Below are 24,270 nucleotides of genomic sequence, written 5' to 3' on the forward strand. Positions count from 1 at the left end.
CTGATGGGCACAACCAGGCACAGTGAAGACATCTGCCCTTGCGCTTGGCTACTCTGCTGCTGAGCACGCATGCCCAGTGTGGAATACATCTCACCACGTTAGCACAGTGGATGTGGCTCTTAATGTGACATCCCGCACTAACACAGGATGTCTGCCCAACACTGCTGGAAAAATTATACTGCTTAGCCGGCATTGCACCACCTGACATCCGCCGGGAAGGAGCAGCCAGCAATGAAAGGACCAAGCCAGTGACGTCTCCAGCCCATCCCCTGTTTGGATATTAGCCAACAATCCAATCCCTTGAGACATTGCTTCCTCAGACCTACAGAGATACTTGCAGGAACACCTCAGCAAGTGAGAGTCCAAAAGTGGCAGGCTAAACCCCCAAACCTTGATCAGCGGATGAGAAACTCCCTCCTGGGCACACAGAAGATTGGGCAACTTGGAAGGCGCTGAACGGACTGCGTTCTGGCAACACGAGGTGCAGAGCCAACCTTAGGAAACGGGGCCACAAAGTGGAGTCCACGACTTGCGAGTGTGGAGAAGAGCAGACCACAGACCACCGACTGCAGTGCGGTCCGAGCCCCGACACGTGCACCTTGGGGGGCCTTCTTACAGCAAGACCAGAGGCACTCGCTCCAAGGGGCAGCTACTGGTCAAAGGACATTTAGGGTTAATGCCAAGTGTTGAACTTTGTTGTGTTTGTAAAGTACCCTCAGTTCACTTCTGATACAATAAATAAATAAGAATAAACAAGAAGGGACTGAAGGTTTTACAGAGGAATAATAAGGAAAATAATAAAAATGAAATATAGATGTAAGAAGAAGGCAAAGAAGGAGGGATTGAAGGATATTGAGCAAAGGAAGGAAGGAAGGAAGGAGAGAAAGAGAAAGGCTGATTCAGCGTGACGAAGGAATATTTCTCTCTCTCGTCAACTATTCCTTGGAATATTTAACCTGAAATACACCCCGGGAAAGGCCAATTGTTTACTTATAACAAAAAGGGCAGAACTTTTGAACTTTCTTCTAGATGGAAGGAAGAAAAAGAGACGAAAGGAAAGGAAAGGACGGGCGGACGGAAGGAAGGATGGTGGCCTTTTTCCTGGCCGAACTGGTGAGTTGTCGTTCCCTATTCTTTGTCCTCAGTTTGATCCCCGTTTTCCCCTAAAAGGGGATGATATATATTATGCATATATGTCCGCGATGCCTCCTTTTCTTCCTTCCTTCCTTCCTTCCTTCCTTCCTTCCTTCCTTCCTTCCTTCCTTCCTTCCTTCCTTCCTTCCTTCCTTCCTTCCTTCCTTCGTTCCAGGCGCAGCACCGGTGCCTCCTTTTCCTGATTGTCATTTTGGGATTCGGAGGAAACCTTCTGGTGGGATTCCAGATCTCCGTCATCACTTACCCTTCCCAGGTCAATACACAAGAATTAATTTGAAATATGAATTACATTTACATAAATGTGAAATAGATTTACTCTATTAAAAATAATATTGAAAAGTATTTTAGTTTTTGAAATAAAATGTGAAATACGTTCAATGAAAAATTGAAATATAGTTTATTTTTGAAAGAAGAAATGTGAAATGCATTAAATTTTTTTAATGAATTCAAAATGCATTTCATTTTTAAAAACAAATTGGTAATATATTTAATTTCTTTAAAAATTAATGTGAAAAATATTGAATATTAAAAATGAAATAGATTTAATCTATCAAAATAAATTTGAAATATATTTAGTTTTTATATATAAATGTGAAATGTATTTAATATTTGCCTAGATAATGATGACAAGTAATAATAATATAGTATAATGATGATGATGATGATGATGACCCTGTCTAATACAGGATCTCTGAAGTGGTTAGCACGCTTGTTGTTTTTGTATTGTCTGTCCTTGATAAGGCCAACTGGCTAATCAATAAATTGTTGTTGTTGATGATGATGCCGACCCCCCCTCCGCCTCCTGCAGGACGTCCAGGCCTTCCTGAATGCCTCGTGGGTCCGGCGTTTTGGGGCGCCCCTCCCCCCGGAGTCGCTGACCCTGCTCTGGTCCTTCGTGGTCTCGGTCTTCTGCCTCGGGGGCCTTTGTGGCTGCCTGGCCAGCGGGACCCTCGTCCACCGACATGGGAAGTGAGTGGCCGCCACGTAGGACGCTATGCCGTTTGGAAAGGGGCTCCTAAAGGCAGAGCCGGTCCGACAATGAGGCGAATTAAGCGGTCACTTGGGGCGCAAAACATACGGGGGCGCACTCGAGACTGCTTTCTCTGTTGATTTGTTGTAAAACATGATGTTTTGGTGATTAATTTGTAAAATCTTAATGTAATTTGATGTTTAATAGGCTTTTCCTTAATCCCTCCTTATTATCCAACATTTTCGCTTATCCAACCAGAGCCTGAGGGCTCAGAGGATGAGGAAGGGGCTGCGGGGACGGAGCCTGAGGGGCCGGGGAGGGTGGAAGTGGCTGTGAGGGATTGTGATGGATTCTCCTGGCAGATCCCAGGCGACTGGAGAAAGAGAGATCAGTTCTCATGAGAATCTTCCGGAATTGCAGGCTGAAAGGGATGTGGGAGACGAATACTTTTCCAGATCAAGTTGCCTTGAACTCTGGAGGCAAAATGTTAGACAAAGACAGACTAGGTTTTCTCAGTGGCTTAGAGATAAGGAAAGGAAAAGCAGGTGTGTGCGGAGTGATATCATGGGAGGGACTGAGAAACAATTTTTGTTCTTGCGTTATCAGTGTCATTTCCTAATTGGTAAAACATGGGGAAAGTTCATTAAACTTCCTAAACTTTGTCTTTGAGGGAGGGACATTCTGCTTTAACACATTTAATGTAATGTAATGTAGTAGGACCCCCCAGTGGTGCAGCATGTTAAACTGCTGAGCTGCTGAACTTGCTGACCAAAAGGTTGGCGGTTCAAATGGGGTGAGCTCTCGCTGTTAGCCCCAGCTTCTGCCAACCCAGAAGTTCAAAAACATGCAAATATGAGTAGATTGATAGGTGCTGCTCCGGCGGGAAGGTAATGGCGTTCCATGCAGTCATGCTGGCCACATGACCTTGGAGGTGTCTATGGACAACGCCGGCTCTTCGGCTTAGAAATGGAGATGAGCACCAACCCCCAGAGTTGGACACAAATAGACTTAACGTCAAGGGGAAAAATTTGCCCTTACCTTAGTGTTAATGTAGTAGTAATGGGAGCATTAGAGACTCTAATTTTACAATGACGACTTGGTCTGGCCCTGGAACGTGATCTGGATTATGTAATTTTAATTGATGGTTTAATGTTATGTTTGAATTGTTGGTTTTAATGCTTCTTATTTATTTCCCAATGTATTTTTATACATGGCATCGAAATATTCCCTTTGTAAGGCTGCCCTGAGTCCCTTCGGTTGTGGATATCGATTTGTTTTGTGGGACTTGGGTGGTTTTGGTTATTTTGTTCTCCGTCCAGCTCCTGACGGCATTAAACGCTTGCCGGTTTGTTGTAAACCGCCCTGAATCCCTTATGGGGAGATCCCTAGGGCAAGATATAAATAAAGATTTGTTATTGTTATTTCCAATGAATCTCGCCTCTTCGAGTCACAATCCATTCAACCTTGTTTGTGGCAGCCACAGAAACAAAGTTTTTTAAATCTATGTTTAGATACATAGTTAAACCTATATTAGACCAGTGGCTCCCAACCTTCCTAATGCTGCCGCGACCCCTTCCTCATGTGGGGGTGACCCCCAACCATCACATTATTTTCCTTGCTACTTCCTGTCATTTTACTATTGTTATGAATCGTAATGCTAATATCTGGTTTGCAGGATGTATTTTCATTCACTGGACCAAATTTGGCACAAATACCCGATAAGTCCAAATTTGAATACTGGTGGGGTTGGGTAGGGGTCTGAGTTTGTCACTTGGGAGTTGTAGTCGCTGGGATTTATAGTTCACCTACAATCAATGAGCCCCTTGAACCCCACCAACGATAGAATTGGGCCACACTTCCCACACAGAACCCCCTTGACCAACAGAAAGCACTGGGCTTTGGCGACCTCCATGACACCCCCCTCGTGACCCCCATGAGGTCTCGACCCCCAGGTTGAGAAACGCTGTATTCGAAGATTAAATTCAAACCATGATCGGTTAAAATATTAGATGCAAATATATATTTGCTAGATCTATGAAAGTGCCCAGAACAAAGGCGGGAACCTCTCTTGGCAGGAAGAAGGTGCTGCTGGGCTCGGACGTGGTGGGCATCCTGGGCGCCGTCCTGATGGGCTTCAGCCGAGGGGCCGACTCCTGCGAGATGCTGCTGGCCGGGCGCTTCTGCTACGGGGTGGCCGCAGGTCAGGCAAGGAGGGCGGACGGATGGAGGGGCCACTTGGGGGGCTCCAAGCAGGACTTTAATGCATGGCTTCCCTCCTTCTCTCTCTCTCTCTCTCTCGTTCCCCGTGGCAGGGATCTGCATGAACACCGTGGGGCCCTACCTGGTGGAGAGTTCGCCCCTCCGGCTCCGGGGCTTCGCCATCACGGCCTCCATGGTCTTCTTCGCGCTGGGGAAGGTCCTGGGGCAGGTCCTGGGGCTCAGGTGAGGGGGGAGGGAGGGGGGCGGGGTGATGGGCCCTGGAGTCCAGGAAGGGTGGGCTTTGGAGTCATCGAGGGAGACAAAAGGTGTGCATGCTGGGTCTTGGAGGATGATCGGTGGGAGTCATTTTGGGGTCTGGATGGTGGGTCTTATTTATTTATTTCCGATATTTCTACCCCGCCCTTCTCCGCAAGGGGACTCAGGGCGGCTTACACAACTGGCAGGATCACTACCAGTACATCATAATACAATAAAATAAGAATTAAAACAGTTAAAATAGTTAAATAACATAGCAATATACAATATATAAAATACTAGCTTTGCCCGGCCACGCGTTGCTGTGGCTTATGGGAATCCTTTGTTGGCCAGGTGGAATAGCAGTGGATAGCCTTGCAGTCTCAAAGCCTGGCCGTTTTCTGGAGTAGCTGGAGCATTTGTTGTATGAACATAGAGGCATGGATGAGGGGTTGTGCTGCCAAGTTTAGTGTTTCTGGGATGTGTAGTTTTGTTGTTTTGTCCTAGGCCGACATTTCATTACCCTTTTATATATATAGATTTAACACAGTGCAGCACAGAATATTTGTGCCAATCATCCGTCAGACCTTGTGCAAGAGCCTTAATCAATCCATGTCGACGCTAACTGAGTTCAATCATTAAACGCTTGCGCAATAGCCAGGTCTTCACTTCTTCCTGAATCCCAGAAGGGATGGAGCCTGCCCCTGTCTTGGGGTCGTTTTGGGAGGAAATGGTGTGGATGATGGGCTTTGGAGATCTTGGGGGGTGATGGGATGATGGTTTTTTTGTGTCATTGGGGAGAAAAGTGTGGATGATGGCTCTTGGAGTCATCTGGGCAAATTGTGGGCGTGGGTGGGTTCGGGAGTCATTTGGGGGTGACTGGATTATGGAATCATTTTGTGTGTGTGTGGATGATGGGCATTGAGTCATCTCAGGAGGGAATGATGTAGATGATGGGTTTTGAGCCGTTTTGGGGATGATGCATGATGGGTTTTTGAGTTGTTTTGGAGGAATGTTGGGGTGATGGGTTCAGGAGTTATTGGGGATGATTGGGATGATGGGTTATTTTGGGAGTGTGGATGTGGATGATGGGAGCTGTTTCTGGAGTAAATTATGTGGATGGTGGGATTTGGAGTAATTTGGAGAATGAGGGGGAGGTGGATTTTGGGATTGTTTGGGGAATTATGGATGATAGGTTTTGGTGTCACTGGGGGAATAAATGGTGTGGACAATGGATCTTGGAGACATTTGGGAAAATTGTGGGGATGATGGGATTGGGAGTCATTGTGAGATGATTGGGATGATGGGTCTGTGAGTCATTTTCAGGTGTGTGGATGTGGATGATGAGTCCTTGAGTCATATCTGGAGGAAATGTAGATGGCGTGCTTTGGAGTCATTCTTGGGGATGGTGGGTTTTGGAGTCACTGGAGGAAAGGAAAAGTGTGGCTGATGGGTTCTGGAGTTGCCTGAGGGGAATAGTGGGGAGGATGGGTTTTGGAGTCATTGGGGGAATAATGAGGATGAATGGCTTTGGAGTTGTTTTGGTGGGGGTGTGGATGGTGGGTTTTGGAGTCATTTTGAGAGGAAATTATGCAGATGATGTGATGGGTTCTGGAGTTATTTGAGAGAATAACGGGGCAATGAAATTTGTAGTTGTTTGGGAGACGGACTATGGCTCATTTATTAACAATGGGTCTTAGAGTCATTCATAGAGGATGAGTTGCTTATGGATGATGGGTCTTGGAGTGATTCATGGGCAATGGGCTTGGGAGTCATTTGAGGGGATGATGGGTCATATGTAAACAATGGGTTTTGGAGATAGAGGAAGGGCTGCCTATGGAGGATGGGCGTTGCAGTGCTTCCCTTCCTTGTTTCCCAGGGGGGTGCTGGGGGGCCCCTCCCGGTGGCCGCTGCTCCTGGCCCTCAACGGGGTCCCCGCCCTGGCCCAGCTGCTGCTCCTCCCGCTCTTCCCGGAAACGCCGGCGCACCTCCTGCTCCAGGAAGCGGACAAGGAAGCCTGCCTCAGGGGTCAGTCAGGGATGATGGGGTACGCAGGAGGAGGGGGCGATGGGGTGCACACACAGTGGGCCCCAAATGGAGGAGGAGGAGGAGGAGGAGGAGGAGGAGGAGTGTCTCGCAGCCCAGCCGCCTGCCTGCCTCCCCTTCACCCAAACACCACACCCTTAAGAGGTCATCAGAAATAAGTCAGAAGTTTATGAAGAGAAGAGTATATAATAGAAAAGGCAGGTTCAGAAATTAATCAGCAAGAATCCAATAGCCATTCCAGAATAATCAGAATAGTCCGTCACCAGAACAAGAAACTGTAGCCCAATGGTTTAGAAAACTTAGACCAAGAACGATAATCCAAAGTCTTGAAAACTTGAGCAAGGAACCGTAATCCAGTGGAGAGGCACGGATGTTAAACAGGAGAGCAAGGCACAGGATCAACGGCAAGAATTCCTAACTCAGAGCTCCCAAGACAGGCGATTTGGCCCATGAAAACCTGAGGTTCATCTCCCGACAAACATGATCTCCAAGCGCTTAAGAAATCTAGTTCTTCCCTGTGACATCACCCTTTCTCACACCCGGGTTCCCTCTGCTTACATTTCATCCTCAGGGAACCATGAACCTGTCTCGGCTTCACACTGTCTCTTCGTAACTGTAATCGTTGAGTTGTAGGCAGCGCTCCTGCCTCCTCCATGTTCCTTTCAGAGTCAGTCCCTTGCTGATTCTCATGAGAACCGCTTTCTGATCCCCTAATGGTAGATCTACTTGCAGCATTCCCCTCCTCCAAGGAAACTTCCCGAGACACCATAGAAGTCACAGGCTCAGAAGGAAAAACCAAGAGGCCCCTCTCCTCATCCTCAGAGGCTTCACAGGCCTCACCAGAATGGGAGTGATGGGACTTCCTTCCTGGGTGGCCCCTGGGGAACCCTGGGTTGTGGTCTGGGTGACCCTTGTGACCCCTTTCCCTTTCTTGACCCTAACAGCTATGCGGATGCTCTGGGGCCCCGACCACGGACACGGACACGAAGCCCAAGTGGCAGAGATGCTGCGGGAAGCGGAGTCAGATGCCCGTGCGGACGGGAAGCGGAAGTGGGGGGCCCTGGAGGTCCTGAGGGCCCCTTCCCTGCGCTGGCCCCTTGCCCTGGCCCTCCTCCTCGTCCTCGGCCTCCAGCTCTGCGGGCTCAGCGCGGTTGAGTACAGCCCCCATTGGGGAAGGGGGAGGAGGACAATTAACTAATTGGTTGGTTAATGAAGGTCCCCTGGGGAGAAAATGATTGGGATTCCTTCTTCTCCTTTTCCTCCTCCTTTTCTGCTCTCCTCCCTCTTCTTCCTCCAATCCATCCTCTTCCTCCCTCTCCATGGTCTTCTTGCCCTTCCTCCTTTGGCTCCTTGTTCTCTTCCTTTCAGGCCCGACCCTAGGTAATTTTCAAGTGTAAGCGAACAGAATTTTGCCGCCTCCCCCCAAACCAATCACTGAAAAATAAAATTTCAGTAAGGCCTTCGACAAAGTCCCCCATGACCTTCTGGCAAACAAACTAGTAAAATGTGGGCTAGACAAAAGTACAGTTAGGTGGATCTGTAATTGGCTAAGCGAACGAACCCAAAGGGTGCTCACCAATGCGTCGTCCTCATCTTGGAAAGAAGTCACGAGTGGAGTGCCGCAGGGTTCCGTCCTGGGCCCGGTTCTGTTCAACATCTTTATTAACGACTTAGACGAAGGGTTAGAAGGCACGATCATCAAGTCTGCAGACGACACAAAACTGGGAGGGATAGCTAACACTCCAGAAGACAGGAGCAGAATTCAAAACGATCTTGACAGACTAGAGAGATGGGCCGAAACTCACAAAATGAAGTTCAACAGGGACAAATGCAAGATACTTCACTTCGGCAGAAAAAATGGAAATCAAAGATACAGAATGGGGGACGATGCCTGGCTTGACAGCAGTGTGTGCAAAAAAGACCTTGGAGTCCTTGTGGACAACAAGTTAAACATGAGCCAACAATGTGATGCGGCTGCTAAAAAAGCCAATGGGATTCTGGCCTGCATCAATAGGGGAATAGCGTCTAGATCCAGGGAAGTCCTGCTCCCCCTCTTTCTATTCTGCCTTGGTCAGACCACACCTGGAATCACACTGCGTCCAATTTTGGGCACCACAGTTGAAGGGAGATGTTGACAAGCTGGAAAGCGTCCAGAGGAGGGCAACTAAAATGATGAAGGGTCTGGAGAACAAGCCCTATGAGGAGCGGCTTAAAGAGCTGGGCATGTTTAGCCTGCAGAAGAGAAGGCTGAGAGGAGACATGATAGCCATGTACAAATACGTGAGGGGAAGTCATAGGGAGGAGGGAGGGAGCTTGTTTTCTGCTGCCCTGCAGACTAGGACACGGAACAATGGCTTCAAACTACAGGAAAGGAGATTCCACCTGAACATCAGGAAGAACTTCCTCACTGTGAGAAGGGCTGTTCGGCAGTGGAACTCTCTCCCCCGGGCTGTGGTGGAGGCTCCTTCCTTGGAGGCTTTTAAGCAGAGGCTGGATGGCCATCTGTCGGGGGTGCTTTGAATGCGATTTCCTGCTTCTTGGCAGGGGGTTGGACTGGATGGCCCATGAGGTCTCTTCCAACTCTACTATTCTATGATTCTATGATTCTATGAAAAGCGTTGGATAAGCAAAAATGTTGGATAATAAGGAGGGATTAAGGAAAAGCCTATTAAACATCAAATTATGTTATGATTTTACAAATTAAGCACCAAAACATCATGTATTACAAAAAATCAACAGAAAAAGCAGTTCAATACATGGTAATGTTATGTAGGAATTACTATATTTGCGAATTTAGCACCAAACATTGAACTGGGATATAGGGCAGTGTGAACTCATACTTGTGGATTATCTGGCTTGATATTCTGGGTTATATGGCTGTGTGGAAGAGCCCTGAGGGTCCTTCCACACAGCCATATAACCCAGAATATCAAGCCAGATAATCCACAAGTATGTCTCAGTCTACTTGGAATACACAAAGCGTGTTTAAGAACCGGTCCAAGAGTCCAGAAGAGCCTTGACTCCCCATCATCCCACTCCCTTTGCTAGTTAACTTGAACTCAGTATGCTTTATTATGCCAACTGTTTGCCTTAGATCAGGCATGAGGCAAACTTGGGCCCTCCGGGTCTTTTGGACTCCAACTCTCACAATTCCTAACAGCCTATCAGCTTCCTTTCCGTCTGTCTCCTCTGCTGTTCCCCTTCCTTCCTTGTTTCCTTCCCTCCTCTTTTCCTTCCTTCCTCCCTCCCTCTCTTATTTCCTCCTTCCTTCTTTCCTTCCCTCCTCTTTTCCTTCCTTCCTCCCTCCCTCTCTTATTTCCTCCTTCCTTCTTTCCTTCCCTCCTCTTTTCCTTCCTTCCTCCCTCCCTCTCTTATTTCCTTCCTTCTTTCCTTCCTTCTTCACTTCCTCCCCCCCTCCCTCCCCCTCCCTCCTTCACTTCTTCCCTTCTTCCTTCCAGATCTACTTCTACGCCTTTGACGTCTTCCGCGCGGCCCGCATCCAGGAGGGCCTCATCCCCTTCGTGACGCTGGGCACCGGCGCCTCTGAGTTCCTGGCCTCCATCCTCTGCGTAAGTCAGGCCGCCAATCAACAGAGCCAACGCCAACCCTGCGAGGCGGGACAGCCGGCCTCTGATGGCCCCTTCCCCTTCCTTCCTTCCTTCTCCTCCTTCCAGGCCACCATCATCGACCGCTTCGGGCGGCGGATCCTGCTCTGGGGCGGCTTCCTGATGATGGGCCTCTCCATGGCGCTCCTCATCCTCGCCCTCTTCTTCCAGGTGGGGGACACCCGGGGTCATCTAGAAGCACCTCCTCCTCCACCACCACTATCATCATATAATAAAACAGCAGTCACAATATGTGATGATAGTATGATATAGTACAATAAACCATCATCGTCATCATCATCTAACAATAATACATAAATCTGTCTATATATATAAGGGTAATGAAATTTCCCTTTTAGGATAAAACAACAAAACTACACATCCCAGAAACACTAAACTTAGCACCACAACCCCTCATCCATGCCTCTACGTTCATACAACAAAAAGCTCCAGCTACTCCAGAAAACGGCCAGGCTTTGAGACTGCAAGGCTATTCACTGCTATTCCACCTGGCCAACAAAGGATTCCCATTAAGCCACAGCAATGCGTGGCCGGGCACAGCTAGTATTCAATATAAATAATACCATATACAGGGTGTTTGAAAAAGAACTCCCTAGTTTTAAGTATAATTACATTAAAACTAGGGAGTTCTTTTTCAAACACCCTGTATTTCATAATGATATCTTGTTATAATATAATAAAATAAACCATATAATAATAACAATAATATATAAATAATAAAATATATATCAAAATTATATTATGATGTAATGCAATAAATAATAATAATAATAACAATACTAGTTCCTTTATCCCGAAGGACCGGCTTCCTTGGCTCTCCTACTTGAGCATTGCCTTCATCTTCGTCTTCATCGTCTTCTATGCCATCGGTCCTGGTGAGTCAATGAGTGAGTGAGTGAGTGAGTGAGTGGTGACCTCGGCTGACCCTCCCTCCCCGTTCATATTCTCCCACAGGCGCTCACTATCCTTTCTCCTCCTCCCTGTCCAGCGGGGGCCACCTTCGCCTTCATGATGGAGGTCTTTGGCCGCACGGTCCGGCCGCCGGCGCTGGTCATCCTGGGGACCGTCCTCTGGTTCGGACTCTTCCTCTCAGGAATGGGCTTCCCCTTCTTGGTGGTGAGTCTCTCCCTTTTTCTGGAGGAGGCACCTTTTGATCCCTCCCGACAGATAGCCAGCCTGCCCATCTCTCTCTCTCACCCCCCTCTCTCTGTTGTAGCTCAGCAAGCTGCTGAGGATTTTCTTGATTTTTCTGTCATTTCAGAGGACGAGGGATTTCATGGGGTTCAAAGTGATGCGCCTGTTAGAGTTAGAAGAGAATTGCAACTAGATGAGGCCGACGTTTTGGATTCCTGTGCTTGTTATAATAATAATAATAATAATAATAATAATAATAATAATAACAACTTTATTTTTATACCCCGCCCCATCTCCCCAATGGGGACTCGGAGCGGCTTACATGGGGGCCGAGCCCGAAACATACAGCAATAAAACGATAAAGCAAATATTCCAACAATAAAACATCAATATCAATAAAACCATCATAGTAATCAACATATAGCATAAAATATTAAAAGCAGGAGAGTAAAACAAGGATCTGGGCCAAAGTGCAAAATATATCAAATGGGAGAGGTAGTTGTTCCCAATCAACAGGGGAAAGTGAGAGTCCCGGGTCCCTTGGAGAACGGCCCTTGGGAGTTTTCATGAGAAACCATATTAGGCTTGAGAACGGAGGGAGTGAAAAATAGATTAATTAGGTGCTCTGAGAGAATCTGTGATAAGACCCTGAAGTCCAGGTGCATTTGACATGATCTCATGGCTACTTGGTTGGGCTTAAATGAAGGAGTGTGGGCTTCAGGCCTTTCTGAGGAAACAACATTGCCATAAGGGGTGGCTCTCCCATCTCTGCTCTCAAGTCCATGATTCAAGCATTTATTTATTTATGCATTTATTTGAAACATTTATATTCCGCCCTTCCTTCTCACCCCGAAGGGGACTCGGGGCGGAGCACAACATCTTTACGGCAAACATATAATACGGAAACATAAAATAAACCGTAAATAGACATAAAGACTAAAATCAGTTATCTTCACATTAAAACAATTAAACCATTTCAAGTCAGCCGTACTGGATCCGGTCAGCAGGGTGGAATTTCCTATGGCTGCTGTTAATGCACTGCCCCAAAGGCTTGGTCCCACAGCCAGGTCTTGACCTTCTTCCTGGAGGGCAGGAGGGAGTTCCATAGCCGAGGGGCCGTCACTGAGAAACCCCCCCTCGTCCACGCCAATCGCGCCTGTGACGGTGGTGGGACCGAGAGCAGGGCCTCCTGGAAGATCTTAATCTCCGCAGTGGTTCAAAGAGGGAGATGCATTCGGACAGGTGAACGGGGCCGGTGTAAGGCTTCTCAGCTCCAGCTGTGTTGCTGTGGGTCAGTCTTCTTCGGAAGAATACACCAAGACACACAATGAGTGAAGATACCTTGCAATTTGTTCGGAATCACTTTACTCCCTCTAGCTTCTGCCTACACCAACATGGAGGGAGGAGAGAGAGAGAACCAACTTGAAGATATTTCGGGGGAAGAAGCAAGGTGTGCTGGGCTGTGGCACAGACTGTTGAGCAGCATGCACTCTGTCCATGAGGTCATGAGTTCGAGGCCAGCCCGTGGCGGGGTGAGCACCAGTCAATTAAAAATAAAAAATAGCCCCTGCTCGTTGCTGACCTAGCAACCCTAAAGATAGCTGCATCTATCAAGTAGGCAATAAGGTACCACTTATAAAAGTGGGGAGGCAAGTTTAACTAATTTACGACATTGGAATGAGGAAGTGAGGTCAGAGTGGATGATGAAGCAGCTGCTCCCCCCTGTGGCCAGAATCGAACATCCCTCAGGAGAAGGTTAAATTGCCTCTGCGTCTGTCTGTCTCTGTTTGATGTGTTTATGGGCATTGAATGTTTGCCCTATGTGTGTATAATGTGATCCGCCCTGAGTCCCCTTCGGGGTGAGAAAGAAGGGCGGAATATAAATACTGCAAATAAATAAATAAATAAATAAGCTCAGAAGGAGGAGAGATGGCAGAATCTCACACTCCCTTGAATGCAGCCACCCCCACCCCCCCAACCAGGGTCCCACCAGCTTGGCCAGAGGTGCCGCACAGAGCCGTGCCGGCAAGAGGCTGGGCGTATGGTCCTCCCCACTGGACGTGCAGCCAAGGAATGCAGGAGATGAGGCAAGAATTGGCACAAGTGGGGGAGATGCCCCATTCCCTGATCCTGGCACCACAGGGCAGCCCCGGGGGGCAGGACGCCAGGGCCGATCTTCTTCTCCTCAGGTCATCTCCCCCGGCCCCTCTGCGGCAGCCCCTTCCCCCAAAGACAAAGGAGCAAGGAAGAGGGGGGCCACCTTTGATGGGGACCCAGAGAAACTGCCGTTCTTTTTGACGAGAGTGGCTGCCTTCATGAGCAAGTGGGAAGGAAGGCTTTCTCAGACGAAATGGACAAGGTCCAACATGTGGCTGACCACCTTGAAGGAGCAGCCTCTGAATGGCTCCTGGCTCTGTATGGCATATGTGCCCCAGAGCTCAACAGCTTGGATGCCTTCACGGGGGCACTGAGATCCCGCTTTGAGGCCCCACTGCGCGAGGACAGAGCCAGGGCGAAACGGATGAGCCCGAAACAAGGCTCCCGTTCCGTTCAGGACTTTGCCTGGAATTCAGAAGACTGGCCTCACGGCTCCCTGACTGGAATGAAGCCTTCAGGATCCAAATGTTCAAGGAAGGCTTGAGGTCAGACCTGTTGGAATGGGCGCTGGCCAGGGGCAGAGATGGGTGGACGCAGCTGGCCAGGGAGAGATGGTGAAAGAGGAAACCAAAAGATTCCGGACAAATTGTAAGGTATCTTCACTCATTGTGTGTCTTGGTGTATTCTTCCGAAGAAGACTGACCCACAGCAACACAGCTGGAGCTGAGAAGCCTTACAGTTGGGGATGATTAGGGCTTTATTGGCCAAAGCCAGCACTTGGAATTGTGCTTGGTAGCAATGCAAACAGGCAGCCAGTGGAGCTGGCGGAACATGGGAGTTTATTTCCAACATTTATTTCCAACATTTCTATCCCGCCCTTCTCACCCGAAGGGACTCAGGGCGACGTACACAATTGGCAACAATTTGATGCCGACATATAATTAAAATCATAACAGTATATAAAATCCATTACAAACAATTAATACCACCCCAGTTATTAACTTGGCTGCCTCTTGAACAGTCTTCAAAGGCAACCCCACATAGAACGTATTGCAGTAGTCTATCCTAGATGTAAGGAGAGCGTGGGCCACTGTGGCCAAGTCTGACTTCCCAAGGTATGGGCGCAACAGGTGTGCAAGTTTTAGTTGTGTGAAAGCCCCCCGGCCACTGGCACAACCTGGGGGTCCAGGCTCAGTGCTGAGTCCAGGAGGACCCCAAGCTGCGACCCCGTGTCTTCAGGGGGAGGGTGACCTGTCCAGCACAGGCGGCAACCCTATGCCCTCTTCGGCCTCATGACTGGCCAGGAGGACCTCTGTCTTGCCTGGATTCAACTTCAATGTGTTTGCCCTCATCCAGGCAGCGGTTCAGGAGAATCCTCGAGTTTCCCGTCCTGGTTCCTGCCTTTGTTTCCTGGAAGGGTCTACCTGGGAAAGGTTCTTTCTTTCTTGTTCATGGATCTGTGTTTGAAGCACTGCTGTGGATTTTGGTTCTCTTCATTTTATGTACAGTGTTCCCTCACTACTTCGTGCTCCACTTGTCACGGATTCGCTGTTTTGCGGTTTTTCAATAAACTCTAAAAGACTATTATAAATCACTAGCTGTGCCCGGCCACGCGTTGCTGTGGCGAAGTCTGGTGGTCTGGGAAATAAAGTATTGAGGAATTGGTGGTAGTTAAGGTCAAGGGTAAAGGTTTTCCCCTGACGGAGCTTAGCCTTCTAACTGGCAGCAATTGGATAACCAATTATTCCCCTCCCTCTAATTAGGACTTTATTTTTCTTTTCTTTTTGTTGTATGAACGTAGAGGCCTGGATGAGGGGTTGTGCTGCCAAGTTTAGTGTTTCTGGGATGTGTCGTTTTGTTGTTTTGTCCTCGGCCGAAATTTCATTACCCTTTTACATATATAGATAAAAAGTTACAATTTACAGCCTAAGGAAGGAAGGAAGGTGAAGCCAAAGGGAGAGAAAAGGAGCCCAAGCGGCAACGGGAGGAGAAAGAAGGAGGTGATTTATCAACACACGATTGGTTGATAAAGAATTAAAATAGTGTATAACTACTGAAATAATGTATAAGTATTAAAATAAATGTAGTGTCCTTACTTTGTGGATTTTCACTTATTGCGGGTGGTCCTGGAACCTAACCCCAGCAATAAGTGAGGGAACACTGTACTTTGGCATTTTTGGATGACTGCTATTTTGTATTCCCTATTTTGCGGGTCCATTTTGGAAACGCCCTTTCCCCCTTTTCCCCTGCTTTCTTCAATAGGCGTTTTTGGAAAGAGCGGCTGGGCCCTGGTGCGGGGCTGGGCGGAAAGGTGTGTTCTCAGTGCAACTCTCTCTCTCTCTCTCTCTCTCTCTCTCTCTCTCTCTCTCTCTCTCTCTTCAGGAGTCAATGGGATACTTCTGCTTCCTGATCTTCTTGGCCGTGGATGCTGGGATCGCCGCCTTCGTCTACTTCTTCCTCCCAGAAACCAAAGGGAGGTCCGTTACGGAAATTACCAACGAACTTCGGGGGATTAATTTGGGGGGCAAACGAGCCCCGGGGGGCAGCCTCTGCACTAAGTTATGAGAGAATGAAAGGGATGAAAGGGATCCCAGAAGGTCATCCAGCCTGACCCCTGGAAATGAATCATGAAATCCTAAAATGGTGCTGTTGTTGTTGTTGTTGTTGTTGTTATTGTTTTGTTTACAAGGCAAATGGTATCCATTAGGGAGCTGGATTATTTTATATATAAAATTATATGTAATATTTTATTTGAAATAGTATATACTTTATGTATAATTATATATAATTTTATGTATAATTTATATATTATATATTATAAATATATTATATATAATTATGAATGTGTATATATTAATATTACATATATATATATATATATACATATATATACACACAGTAGAGTCTCACTTATCCAACATTTGCTTATCCAACGTTCTGGATTATCCAACGCATTTTTGTAGTCTATGTTTTCAATACATCGTGATATTTTGGTGCTAAATTCGTAAATACAGTGATTACTACATAGCATTACTGCGTATTGAACTACTTTTTCTGTCAAATTTTTTGTATAACATGATGTTTTAGTGCTTAATTTGTAAAATCATAACCTAATTTGATGTTTAATAGGCTTCTCCTTAATCTCTCCTTATTATCCAACATATTCGCTTATCCAATGTTCTGCCGGCCTGTTTATGTTGGATGAGACTCTACTGTATATATAAACATATTGTAATAAATAGAATTATATTGCAAAAGGGTTTAACTTTGGGTCTCAATCAAGAGATAAGAGCAGGTTATCAATCAATATTATAAGAACAACAATTATGACAGGGGCAAAAAAAACTAATATATTTTTAAATTTTTTCTTCAGTCTAAAATGTAATATAAAATGTAATATAAAATACCACAGTTATTTAAATTTCAAATAATGAAAGTTCATATAATTCAATGTAAAAAATGTAATATAATGTGCTGCAAACGGTTAAGTATTCTTTTAATAATAATAAATAATTGTAAAGAAGGAGTGAAATGCAATGTGAAATGCGATGTATGTTTTAAAGCTTTTGCGGGATTTGCTTTAAAAGCAACGAGGAAGCAAAGAGATTTAACGCTTGGCGGGTCTTTCACCTTTCCCTTCGTCAAAGGCATTGCGAGGCAATCACGTTAACGAGCGATTTATTCTCCCAGATAAATAATTATGAGGCCTCGTTAGTTAATTGCTAACCTGGGTGTCATGGTTTCCTCCACGAAAAGCGGGGAAAGAGACACTGAAACCAATAGGAAAAACAAGGTGTTTTTGACTCGGTCGGCAGAAGATGGAGGGTCTGCGCTCGTTTACGGTGAGTCTGGGATTGATCGATCAATCAATCGATTGGGCGCCACAAAGCCAATTAATCAGTCAATAAGATATTGCAATGTATATGTTTCTAACTGTGTATGTTTTCATTCCATCCTTTCTTTCTATCTTGAAATCTCAAGATGTCAATAACATTATTGATTGATTGGTTGGATTGATTGATTGATTGATTGATTGATTGATTAGGGGCGACAAAACCAACCCATCCATCCATCACCTTTAAAAATATGTGTTTATAACTGCATCTAATGTCATTCTGTACTTTCTCTCATGGAATCTCTAGATGTTACTAAAGTGGTTGATTGATTAATTGGACCAAATGATTAGAGGTCAAAAAACCAATCAATCAATGAAACAGTCGTTCTGATTTATATGTATTTAGCTCTATATGTTTCTATGCCATCTTTTCTCTCTTATCTTGAAAGCCATCCTAAGAACCTCAAGGTGTCAATAAAGTTATTTATTTATTTACAGCAATTTTATCCCACCCTTCTCACCCGAAGGGACTCAGGGCGGCTTACAAAGATTGGCAAAATTCAATACCCAAAATACAGTCATTAAAAGCAAAACAATACATACAAATCAATTAATAAAACACTATTAAAACACATTATAAAATTTAAAACATCTATGTGATTGAAACCATTCATTTATTGATTACAGGCCCACAAAACCAACCAACCAGTCAATAAGCTATTTTAATTTGTATGTTTTGGCTAGGTGCGGCTTCATGCCAACCTTTTTTTCCTGACTTTCAATCCTTCCTAACGATCTCAAAGTGTAGGTAAAGCTATGGGTGGATTAATTAATTGGATGGATGGGAACTGCAAAGCCAGTTGGGCCATGCCCGCAAGAGAGGGGTTTTATGGTCATGTCTCAACGCTAATTAATTGTGCTAATTAATTCCCCCGCTGCCCACAGGGCCTCTTCCAGATGCTGCTGGTGCTGGGGGTCGGGGGGAACCTCCTGGTGGGATTCCAGATTGCGGTCATCGGCTTCCCGTCGGCGGTGAGTGCCCCGGACCCTTCCCCAACTACAGATCCCAAGGCCTTGCTTGCGCGGAGGGAGGGCGGGAGGGAGGCCAATTAGAGGACTACATATGCCTGGTTGTGTGTTCTTGTAAGCTTGGGTGCGTGCATTGGAAAGCTTTGCTGTGAGTTTTCTGGGCTGCCTGGCCTTGTCCCAGAAGCATTCTCTCCTGACCTTTCACCTGCATCTATGGCAGGCATCCTCAGGGCCAGGGCTTTAAGTGTGCTTTTTATTTGACTTGGGTGATAGTTGGAGTTTTTATGTAGATATCTATCCGTGTGGCCCAATGGTTGATTGGGTTTGCGGGTGATACCCTTTTCGGTATAATGATAAGCCTGCCTCCAAGAGAGTAGTTACCAAATTATTGACCAGATGCTTTGGACTTCAGTTCCCCAGGCGTTATGGCCAACAACACTATGTAACAAAGTTTGAAAAAACATTCTGTTCCTGTTTAATTATACGGTCCTTACTTTGAAAGTTCTACTCCAGAAACTTTGTTTTTGTGGCTGCCACAAACTAGGTTGTGGCCATTCCCATGGGAACCTGCCAGAAGTGCAGACCGAGGGAACTGGGGGAGATGTGTGTCTGTCGAGGTCGGGGGGATTCGAGTTAAGACCACAGGGACTTCACAGGGAAATTAAGGGCTCCCTCCTCCAAGAGGCTCAGGGAGAAGGAGAGCAGGCGCAAAAGGAATGATCTCACGAGTGGGATTTTTTGAGTTTTAAAACTGGTTCGTGTTGTGAGAGCAAAGCTGCAATCAGGTCAAGAACTCTCGGTGTCATGGGCCTTGCAATTCATGTAACCAAGTCTTCCAAGTTGTTATCAGAGCGTCCAGCTGCTTATCTCTGCTTCAGGAAAAGTTTGCTTCCTCCGAAGACAAACTTTCCCCCTCAGCAGTCTAAACACGGCTTCTCGCAGCACACAGCTCCGACTCTCCTCTCAGCTCCCGGACCTCTGGCTCCACCTGAAGATCCTGTTCACTCTAGGCAGACTGGTCAGACTGGGAAATCTGGTCTGGAACCTAGGCAAGAATCTGGGCAGGAACCTGGGAATCCTGGGCTACTATCTGGGTAGAATCCTGGGCATCTGGGCCCATAACCCAATATCAGAGCGGCTTCCTAGACACACGCAGCAGAAGTCGCTGACGAAGAAGCTCTGGATAAATGATGACGCTGCAGCCTTCGGTTATCTATCAAAAATTTACTTACGAACGGAATTCCACAAGACAATACACAGCTCTCACGCAGGCACACACGGGAAGGGACAGAGATAGGAAGTAGAGGCTATTTATCTCATCCTCTGATGTCTGATGCAATACAAGCTTAACCCTTTACACACTGGTATAGTAAGCAGTATATGATGCAATCACAGTGTATGATGCAATCTCCAGTACACATTGCACACATGACTCAATTACATTTAAACATCTCTCATAAGGCATCGTTTTGCCTGCCTTGGATCTATGTACCTTGTTTTTGGATATTTCAGTGGAATTATGTTAGAGACTTTCTCTGAGGGGATTTTTGGACTTTTGGCTTTTATTGAAATAACATTTTAAACTTTGATTCCTTTTTTATATTTGCTTGCTTTGCTATACTCTGCTTTTAATAAAGTTAGTAAGGTAAAGCATTTCCCTGATGTTAAGTCCAGTTGTGTCTGACTTTGGGGGTTGGTGCTCATCTCCATTTCTAAGCCAAAGAGCCAGCGTTGTCCGTAGACACCTCCAAGGTCACGTGGCCACTTACACTGGATTATCTGGACAGAGTGTGGTTTGTGAAGTCCTGATCGTGATATATATCATAAAAGGCTCATTTGAAAACATCCACGTACACAGAAAACTAGGAGGTCGAGAAGGAAAGTGGTTTCACTTGTCCTTCTAAGACTGCCCTTGCTCTGTCTCCCTTTCTAGATATTCATTAACAATGCATGGCATGAGTCGAAGCGTGGGAAGGGATTCCCGCCTGAAAGGACTCTGTCTCTCTCCTCCTTCCTTAGTACATCAAGGCCTTCATCAACGAGACCATGGGACCGGCCGCTGCCCCCCGAGAGCAGACCCTGCTCTTCCTCTGGTCCTTGGTGGTCTCCATCTTCGGCATCGGGGGCCTCCTCGGGTCCCTCGTGAGCGGGTGCCTGGCCCTGCGGTTTGGCAAGTGAGTGCGAGAAGTAGCCCCATTGAGCCCTAATTAACGAATTAAATTAATCGGTGTCAAGATTGTTTTAATTAATGAGTGAGGCTCCTTCGGGCAAGGGGGAATCTAATTATTACTGTTACCAAATGTGAAGGAGCTTAATAACGTTTGCCACCAATTTGTAAAGGATTAATTATTATGACTGCCACCAATTTGGGAAGATGCAACCACCAAACGCCTCAGGGAGGAGACCTTTTACTTTTACTTTTTCCTTCTTTTTACTAACTCTAGATGGTAGCGTACTTGGTACAGAATATATATGACAGAGGCTTCGATGTTGGAAAAACAAGAACAAGTGTATTCAGGCACAGAGCTTAGTGGTTACAGTATTGTTTCTCACGAAGAGGTTTTCTTATTATTAACAATTACAATTTCAGGATAAGATTAATCAACTCTCTAAAATATTACTTCTTTTACTTAAGGTGGTTAAACCTTATTCCTCTTCCACTTTTATACCACAGTCACCCCTGTGATAAGCTATCACAGACTCTCTGTTTCCTACCAGGACACAGATTATGTCAAATAAGTCACCAAACTTATTTTAAACTGACTCAAAATAACCATTTGAGTCTCCCTTGATCCTCTCAACCAGGATCAATCTTCCCTGTGCCTCATCAGAGCACAGACTGACTCTCCTTTTTTAAACTCTGCACTTCTTCAGCAATTCAGTCAGCCTTGAATTAGTCAGTCAATTAAATAATTAATCCTTAGTCAATTGATTCAGTCCCTAATTAGTCAGTTAATTCAGTCCCTAATTAGCAAGTTAATAGTTCTCTAACTGGTCGTTTAATTAATCAGGCCCTAATTAGCCAGATAGTCACTGATTAGTTAATTAGTCACTAATTAGTCAATCATTTAATTCCTATTTTTGCCAGTTAGTTAAGTGGTCCCTAATTAGTTGATTAATTATTCAATAATTAATTTGATTCCTATTTAGCCAGTGGATTAATTGGTCCCTCATTAGTCAATTCATTATTCCATAATTATTCAATGACTTAGTTTCCTAATTAGTCAGTTAGTTAACCAGACCGCCCTCAATCGGTCAGTCCATTAATTGGTCCCTAATCAGCCAGGTAGTTCATTAATCTGTCGCTCCCCACTAACGGCCCCCCCTCCCTTGCAGGAAGCGGACCCTCCTGGGCAACGACCTCCTGGTCCTTCTGGCCTCCGTCCTCCTCGCCTTCAGCCAAAGGGCCGTTTCCCTCTCGATGCTCCTCCTCGGACGCTTCTTGTTCGGAGTCAGTGCCGGTAATGCGGGATCTGTAGTTCAGAGATGGGATCTGTAGTTTGCCTCAGGACACTTCTCTGGGGAGGAGTTTCTTAGAGAGAACTCTCTGCTGGGGTGAGAGAAGAGGGTGTTGGTGTTGGGAATCTACGAGCTGTTTAACTCAAACTCCCAGGAAAATCAGCAGAATGAGTGGAAGTATCTCTTCCAAAAACAGCAGGAAACTTATGCGGAGCGAGTTCAGGAAAGCCTTTGTCTTCTGGATGGCAAAGGATTGCAAAGTCAGCTTAAAAGTTTAAAAGCATTTATTGAGGTTGAAAAATCTATTGATGGATAGAAAAGTTTGGAGCTAACTAGCTTATCTATGCTGGTCTAAGACAGGTAGGCGGATGAAAATAATAAAGAAATCTAGATAGCTACATTTTGGCCACGAGAGGAGACAAAATGCTTCCTCTCAGTGAAACAAAAGCAGGAAAAGCATGGCGACCACCGCATGGGCAGTCCCTTTCTTCTCTAGGGCCATAAAAATTCCAAACTAAATTGAGGAAGTTACATCAAGCCCTAGGAGATATCACATTTCTAAATCAACAAAAGGATGGGGTGGACCTAAACAAGACAGGAAGAAGGAAATAACAGTAAAGCCTATCAAGCATGCATGGGATAATGGGAAGGTGTCATTAACTCTGTTCTAGGTTTGCTATCTAACGATAGAGACTTAAGCAGTGCAGGATGATATCTCTTAACAGTTGGTGAAACTTTATCCCCCATTTCACCCCAGTGGGATTTGTAGTTCACTTGGATTTAGAGTTTGCTTGAGCGTCTTAGTGAACCACTTCAAAACAAATCTCTTGATATGAGGAAGACATTTCTTGGCAGGCTGTTATTCCCCACTTCACCCCAGTGGGATTTGCAGATTTCTGGGGTTCGTACTTTGCTTACTGTCTTTGGGAGGTGTAGTTTTCTAGGGGCAGGTTACTTATGATTCTGGGCCAATGCAATTCCATAGTGTTTTGCCGCCATGCCCTGTCTCCTTGACCTTCCCTTCTTCCCTTCCTTCCTTCCTTCCTTCCTTCCTTCCTTCCTTCCTTCCTTCCTTCCTTCTTTCCTTCTTTCTTTCCTTCTTTCTTTCCTCCCTTCCTTCCTTCCTAGGCATCTCGATGGCCATCCACCCGCAATACGCCGGAGAGGTCTCCCCAAAGGGGCTTCGGGGTTTCGCCAACGCAACGTCCGGCTTCTTCTGGTCCTTTGGGAAATCCTTGGGGCAAATATTAGGACTCAGGTGAATAATAATAATAATAATAATAATAATAATAATAATAATAACAACAACAACAACAACAACAACAACAACAACAACAACAACCAGTGCTGTAGCCTGGTCAGATTCTGAGTGTTCAGAAGAGGAGGCAGGGGATGCTGGGAGAGATCCAGAGAGAAATGTTTTGCAATCTCCTGGCAGATCCCAGGAGAACGGTGAAGTAGAGACTGGAGGAAATGGGGGACACGAGGGTCAGAGCGATTGAGTTGAGAGAAGAGGGCCTGCAATCGAGGACTCGCTTCTCCAAGGGCTTAAGGATAAGGCCCAGGAAAGCAGGTGCAAAGGCCACGATCTCATGGGAGGATTTTGGCTTTTAAAAAGTGGTTCATGTTGATACCATCGTTGTGAGGGCAGCGCTGCCTTCAGGCACAGGGCTCTCGGTGTCGTGGGCCACGACATTCATGAAACCAAGAGTCAAGCGGTTCCTACGTTCTGGCCTTGTGGGGCATCGTTTTGCCTGCCTTGGATTTATGTCCCTTGCCTTTGCATATTGCTCTAGGGTTATTTTAGAACTTTCTCTAAAGGGACTTTTGGCTTTGATCCCTTTTCTATATTTGCTTGTTTTTCATATATCCAGCTTTTATTATTTTCTGCTTTTAATAACCTCTGACATTTCCTGGGCAGTGTGTGGTTTGTGGTGAGAAGAGGCTCCAGGGCCCAAGTGCAGCCGCCAGGTGCGAGTCCATGGGTGTCCTTTCGGCCCCTCGCCAACCTCTGTCCCGTCTCTTAGGGAGCTGCTGGGGACGCAGGGGTCGTGGCCTTGCCTGCTGTCCTTTGCCGGGGTCGCGGCCTTGGCCCAGCTGCTGACCTTGCCCTTCTTCCCAGAGTCGCCTTCATTCCTCTTGATCCGAGAGAAGGACGAAGCGGGGTGCCGGAAAGGTAAGGAATGGCTGGGAGGGGGCAACCAGCGGTCATCTAGTCTGGCCTTGGCCATCTGTGGAAGGCCATGAAGGTCACCAACCCGCTTTCCCCCAAAGCCTTGCAGAGACTGTGGGGCCCCGGGGCCCACGAAGAAGGCCTGGCCGAGCTCAAGGCGGAAGCGGCACCAGACCCGCCCTTGAGCCCCTTGGCGCTGCTGAGAGACCCCTCCCTCCGGCCCCAGATGCGGATCCTGGCCGCCTCCGTCCTCACCTTGCAGCTCTGCGGCATCAATGCGGTGCGGTTCGGG

The 24,270-nt window shown here is 46.4% G+C and overlaps 1 protein-coding gene across 1 annotated transcript in view; it reads left to right on the top strand.

Annotated features, from left to right (window-relative positions):
• Positions 1 to 1,086: 1,086 nt before the first annotated feature.
• Positions 1,087 to 24,270, top strand: part of LOC103281944 (uncharacterized) — a 58,609-nt gene continuing 35,425 nt past the window's right edge. The window contains exons 1-18 of the mRNA XM_062957021.1: positions 1,087 to 1,113; positions 1,310 to 1,408; positions 1,964 to 2,124; positions 4,201 to 4,325; positions 4,438 to 4,567; positions 6,459 to 6,607; positions 7,570 to 7,775; positions 10,084 to 10,194; positions 10,300 to 10,401; positions 11,051 to 11,126; positions 11,240 to 11,367; positions 15,865 to 16,044; positions 18,263 to 18,349; positions 20,366 to 20,520; positions 21,683 to 21,807; positions 22,934 to 23,063; positions 23,833 to 23,981; positions 24,080 to 24,258. Of these exons, the coding sequence (XP_062813091.1) occupies positions 1,087 to 1,113; positions 1,310 to 1,408; positions 1,964 to 2,124; positions 4,201 to 4,325; positions 4,438 to 4,567; positions 6,459 to 6,607; positions 7,570 to 7,775; positions 10,084 to 10,194; positions 10,300 to 10,401; positions 11,051 to 11,126; positions 11,240 to 11,367; positions 15,865 to 16,044; positions 18,263 to 18,349; positions 20,366 to 20,520; positions 21,683 to 21,807; positions 22,934 to 23,063; positions 23,833 to 23,981; positions 24,080 to 24,258 (2,319 nt within the window). The remainder of the gene's footprint in view (positions 1,114 to 1,309; positions 1,409 to 1,963; positions 2,125 to 4,200; positions 4,326 to 4,437; positions 4,568 to 6,458; positions 6,608 to 7,569; positions 7,776 to 10,083; positions 10,195 to 10,299; positions 10,402 to 11,050; positions 11,127 to 11,239; positions 11,368 to 15,864; positions 16,045 to 18,262; positions 18,350 to 20,365; positions 20,521 to 21,682; positions 21,808 to 22,933; positions 23,064 to 23,832; positions 23,982 to 24,079; positions 24,259 to 24,270) is intronic.

Source organism: Anolis carolinensis, chromosome 6 (genome assembly GCF_035594765.1).
Source record: "Anolis carolinensis isolate JA03-04 chromosome 6, rAnoCar3.1.pri, whole genome shotgun sequence".
Taxonomy (NCBI): Eukaryota; Metazoa; Chordata; class Lepidosauria; order Squamata; family Dactyloidae; genus Anolis; species Anolis carolinensis.